We start from the raw sequence: 5,454 nt of genomic DNA on the forward strand, positions 1-5,454 counted from the left end.
TGTGTATAAGAGACAGGTCTGTGTCTCCGTCTCCTCCTCGGAATGATTAGCACTCTAAGATGATTGACAATGGTGCGTTTCAGAGACGGTTCCTCTTTACATTTGAGGAAGGAGATCCCGAGTTGGTCCTTAGCGTGATTTCTAAACAAATGGCCTGTGAAATGAGGCTGACCTATTTAGCTGGAGGAAGTCTTCCAGCTCAGTTATAACAAGACAAACTCACCTTTATAATGGTAACGTTCCCCCTCCAGGCCTCCTCTCCCTGCTGCCACTTATCCTTTCATAAAGGTGGGAGCACAGAGACCCCAGACTCCCAGACTCCAATAGCTGGGTCCTTCTTCTGTAGCTTTAATAGGTGGAGGTGCTGGGTTTGGGGGTGCTTGTTAGAGGGAGAAGAGGAGGGAATTGGTAACATGGGACCAAGATTGCAGACTTCTGCCAACACTCTAGTCCTGGGAAGAGTTGTGGATCTCCAAAGCTCTTCAACTCCAAGGCCTTCCTGTCTGTTCTTATTTCTCAGGTACTCCTAAGGGCAGCGGAGGCGCAGGGCCGGCGAGCTCCGAGCGTTCGCCTTTTCTCTCTCCTTCGCATCCGGACTTTAAAGAAGAGAAAGAGAGGCTCTTGCCGGCGGGCTCTCCCTCCCCGGGACCGGAGCGGCCGCGGGACGGCGGCGCCGAGCGGCAGGCGGGCGCGGCCAAGAAGAAGACGCGCACCGTCTTCTCGCGCAGCCAGGTGTACCAGCTCGAGTCCACCTTCGATATGAAGCGCTACCTGAGCAGCTCAGAGCGTGCGTGTCTCGCCTCCAGCTTGCAGCTCACCGAAACCCAGGTCAAGACTTGGTTCCAGAACCGCCGCAACAAGTGGAAGCGGCAGCTCTCAGCCGAGCTGGAGGCGGCCAACATGGCGCACGCGTCCGCGCAGACTCTGGTGGGCATGCCGCTGGTGTTCCGGGACAGCTCGCTGCTGCGCGTGCCGGTGCCACGCTCTCTCGCCTTCCCCGCGCCGCTCTATTACCCCAGCAGCAACCTCTCGGCCTTACCGCTCTACAACCTCTACAACAAGCTCGACTACTGACCCACCTGCCCGCGCGCGCCCACTCTCCGGCTCGCCCGGGACCTCTTCGACTGCCCCGGAGCCCGGCGCGGGCTGCACCCTTCACAGACCTCCGGAGTAAAGCGACGTAATTCCAGAAATATTAAGAAATACACCATGTGTATTCATTATCTCTTATTTATGGCCTCCGCCCTACTTTTTGTTTTGTTTCGGGTATTTATCGGTATTCCTCAAACCAGATTGCCTGCTTTCTACCCAAATGAAACCAATACGCTTAGAAAACCACTTTGGAGAGGGACATTCTCGGGTGGTGATGGGAAAAGGAGTTTTGGCCAGATTGGCTTTGATTGGTAGAAAAAAATCAGAAAAATACCAACGAAACCAGGTATATTCTCCCCCCCCCATGTATACACCTGTACATATGTACATGCACACACGCTCGGCCAAGCCAGGCCCTCAGGGGCTGTGGACAATGATCTAATAATCTCTTTTCATTTCCTTCATCCCGAGGATGGGTAGGGGCGAAATGGGGAGAGTTCCGATCTGTAAATATTTTTAAAGCGGAGAAAAAAAAATAAAACATTTTAAACATCGTTGCTAACTTTGGAGGGGTTAATTGCCCAGCACGACAATGCGCGGAAGGTTTCCTCCATTTTCCGTGGTAGAGTTTACAGGCGTCTGCAAAGATCGGACTCGCACGGTGTGGAGGGTGGGGCCGGGATCGGGGGTTAAAGGTCTGGGTATAGCCACTGCCCAGGCCGCACGTGGCTGGAACTACACATTCCCTCCCACCCCCATCCAATTGCGCAGAATCCCCGTGCGGGCTGGGGCTCACTTCGGATGGAATCCAGCTCCAGAGCCCGCGGGGAGAAAGACAAAGGCCGCGAACCGGTCTTGCTGCTGAAGTAGTAGCCTTCCGGGATTGGGCCAGGCCAGGGCGCGAGGAGCATCCTGCACCGTGATCTTCTTGGACTTGGCTGAAGCAGGGCAGCGGGCAGCGTTAATCTGGTGAAGGGTCTGCTTGTCGCCCTTAGCCCAGCGCCACCAGCTTGCAGTCACGCACAGTTCCCGGGTCCGTGAACAGATTGTGACCCGCGCGGAACGGGAACTGAATGCGGAAAGGCCGCTTTTTGGCCAAGGAGGGCTCCGAGGCCCGAAAGAAGGCGCAGGAGACAAATGCTCTTCCCACACTCTTTTGTTGTTAATAGTTTGCACAGTGCGTGGCTAAATGGCTGGGTCACCAGCCAGCATGCTGCTGTTCCTGAATTGAAAAGTGATGCGAATAAGAGGCGCCCACGGGCTTCCGTGTCCAGACACCTGCCACCACGTTGAGACTGGGAAGATGCTGCCTGGAGAGAATAGCCGCCGGAAGAATAGCCGCCAGAGAGGTGCAAATAGCAAACCCTCTCTCTCCTGTTAAATTGCAGCCACCTGTTCCTTATAAAGCGTCGGAAAGCAAAGCATTAGCTTGGTTCAGCAATAAGTAGGGCGAGCTCCTGCCTCCAGCCAGCTCCATCTTAAGCTGGTACTAAAGAGCTGGGAGTTCACAGCTCCAAGCTCCATCTCACCCTCTAGAAGGGAAACATTTCGGTGAGAAACTTGTCTTTTAGAGCCAAGAAACATAGAAATTATCTGCATTTTGTGAAAATACACAGAATATCTGTAAATGTTTATGTGACCCACAGTATTCTGTGTAAACTATCTGACCAAAAAGATCTGCTGTTACATTGACCTTTTTTACTTTTCACATTTTCATAGAAATCACAACTATTTCAAGGTGAAGTCAGGAAGAATATTACCCAAGGATGAATCTGCCAATACTAGGTTGGTTCAATTGCATTTACTGCATTTCAACTGAGTTCAGGTCAATGCATATTTCCTGGGCCCTGAAACATACCGAGAACCCATTCTAAATTTTGGGTGGTCAGAGAAAGAAAACAGGTTTCACGGAGGATCCATTTTCTGACTTTTTGTGTACACATATTTATTTCACTGAAGTTCTCTTGCTCCAGATAATCCTCTTTAAATTGTTTTCCTCTAACCGTTGCTATTTGAATATTCCATGCAGAAACAACCAAATGACATCCAAGGAACTTCTTGTATAGGGATATTCCATCCATAGCATTTTGTTTGCATTTCAGTAAGTTAGTTACAGTTTGAAGATGGTTTTAATAATATTGATGGGTTTTAATAACATTTTCCTTAGGCTTGCTTCTTTAATAGGAAGTGGTTTCCCCTAGTCACCGGAGGCATTTAAGGAGAAAGTTTGCCTTGGCGATTTTAGGGAATGACCCTTTTACAGTTTATCTTATATAATGTATATTTCACCCATTTTCTAATCCAGGATTTAGCCGTCATAGATGATCTAACAGTGTAATTACGTTCTAGGAATTTCACAGTTAACTCTAACACACATGTACACATAGAACTTTGCATTTGGATTTAATATGTTCAAGACTCCATTGTTGCCAGATTTCCTATCTCAAGCCTATCAATTCATTTGAATAATAAGCCAAATCATCAGTCTCCTTTCAGGATCTAAACTGGATTTAAAAGATTGACGTTTCTTAAAACTCAAATTGAGTCGGGCTGCAACTGCATGCCCAGAGGGACCTGAATCATACACTGGATAATGAAATACACTTAGATTTTGTTAGTGGATAATTTATGCTCAGAATCTCAAAACACTAATAGAATTAAACAACTGGGAGAGGGAACCAAATAAGTCAGGAGATAAAATTATTTAGCTTAACTTAGAATGGAAGTAAGACACTACATATGAAATTATTCAACTTGCCTATTAACTTGTTAAAAGAGAAGAAATAGAGAAACAAAAACTAGGCCTGGTAAGGAAGAAGGGCAAGAATCTTTTAGCAGTAATATCAATGTAATAAGTAGAAGGGTTGTCATTGTACATGTTTATTGTCAGAAATCTTAAGAAGTGCATTCATTCAGAGTGTGAATGCATAAAGATCAACAGTTCTCTCTTATTAATGTACCTTAAAAGTTAAACATTTTAACCCCAACAATTGCCTCCTGCTTCATACAAAATTATATAATAAAACTTTTTTTCTTAAAAAGGTAGTGAAAAAGAGATCATAGAATATAGATTAAATTGAAAAATTGAGGCTCAAGAGTAACTCAGTTACTGAATTCTATTGATTAGGCATTAATTTTCTTTAGTTGAGATGAAATAATTTCTCATTACTGAAAAGCTTCTTGGTGCTCTGTATTCTGGAGGACTCCAGAAAAAAATGGGAGCAAACAGCCTGAAACCTTGTGGAGTAGCAGGGTATGGTGGAAGGGAAGAGGCTTGTCATTGCCCTTTGAGGATTCCAGGACAAATCTGCTGTAACACATTGCAGAGTATTTGTTTACTAGTCTGTTCATCCTTCTGGATACTGGGAGTTCCTTCAGGACAAAGACTAGTCTGATTAAATACATCTTCCCAGAGCCCTTCACCAGGGCTGGCATGCAGTGGATGCTCAATAAGTTCATAACGATGGGGTGAAGAGGTAAAACAATAAGGACGAGATTCTATGGGGTGGGCAGAATTTTAAGACGATGGGAAACGTGAGACCTGGTTGATAGTACAAACGCCAGGAAAATGAGAAAGAATCAAGGCAAAATAGGGCAGTTGATCAGAGCAAGTATTTCCTCTCTATTTCAATTTCTGGTTCATTTTACAGACGTATACACGCCAAAAAGAGAATGATTTAGCTCTATAGGAGTATTGACCAAAAAGGGATTCTTAAGTCTGAGTGATTACGGGGGAGGAGGGCGCCACTGGCGGACCTTAAGACCTACTTTCCCGCCTACTGTTCAGAGCACAAACAGGGCATCCGCCCCGTGGAAACTACACCACCCAGGATGACACGCACAGGCGTGGGCGGATAAGAGCGCGTCCTTGGCGCGATGCTACTTGGGAGTTGTAGTTTCTGCTCCTACGGCACGAGTTCGGGGGTCTCAGCGTGCTGGTAAAATGAGACCACGTGATCGGAAAAACCGCGGTTTCCCTTTGAGCCGGAACTGGAAGACTGCTTTGACCGTCACCGAGCAGCCGAACGGGCCAATAGGCTGCTTAGAGCGAGCCGTTGGCGTTTTAAAGCAGCCAATGGCAGAGCTATGCTGGAGCTTCCTCTCCGCCTCCTACGCCCGGCCGGAGAGTGCTCCGAGGGAAGCTGCGAGGCGGCGGCAAGCCGTTGAGACGCTACTTCGGAGGCAAGCTCAAGGTAGCGGGACGAGGCGGTGGGGCGCAGGAGCGTGCTCTCCGCGGACCTCGCGGGTCCGCGCTGGCGGAGCCGTCTGCAGGGCAGCTCGTTTCGCCTTCTTCGCTTTTAAGACCGTCTGGGGCCCCGGGGAGGGGAGGCGGCAGGGCGGGTGTGGGCGCCCGGGGCGGGC

At 48.3% G+C, this 5,454-nt stretch overlaps 2 protein-coding genes across 3 annotated transcripts in view; both read left to right on the forward strand.

Annotated features, from left to right (window-relative positions):
• Hmx2 (H6 family homeobox 2) overlaps positions 1-1,654 on the forward strand; it is a 10,211-nt gene extending 8,557 nt beyond the window's left edge. Inside the window, exon 4 of the mRNA XM_048791451.1 lies at positions 521-1,654. Within this exon, the coding sequence (XP_048647408.1) occupies positions 521-1,074 (554 nt within the window). The 3' untranslated portion in view covers positions 1,075-1,654. The remainder of the gene's footprint in view (positions 1-520) is intronic.
• Positions 1,655-5,134: 3,480 nt separating this feature from the next.
• The window catches only part of Bub3 (BUB3 mitotic checkpoint protein), a 12,353-nt gene continuing 12,033 nt past the window's right edge, over positions 5,135-5,454 (forward strand). For both annotated transcript variants that reach the window (XM_015498365.2, XM_015498366.2), the window contains exon 1: positions 5,135-5,285. The gene's annotated coding sequence lies outside the window, so the exon portion shown is untranslated. The remainder of the gene's footprint in view (positions 5,286-5,454) is intronic.

This window comes from Marmota marmota, unplaced genomic scaffold, assembly GCF_001458135.2.
Source record: "Marmota marmota marmota unplaced genomic scaffold, marMar, whole genome shotgun sequence".
NCBI classification, from domain to species: Eukaryota; Metazoa; Chordata; class Mammalia; order Rodentia; family Sciuridae; genus Marmota; species Marmota marmota.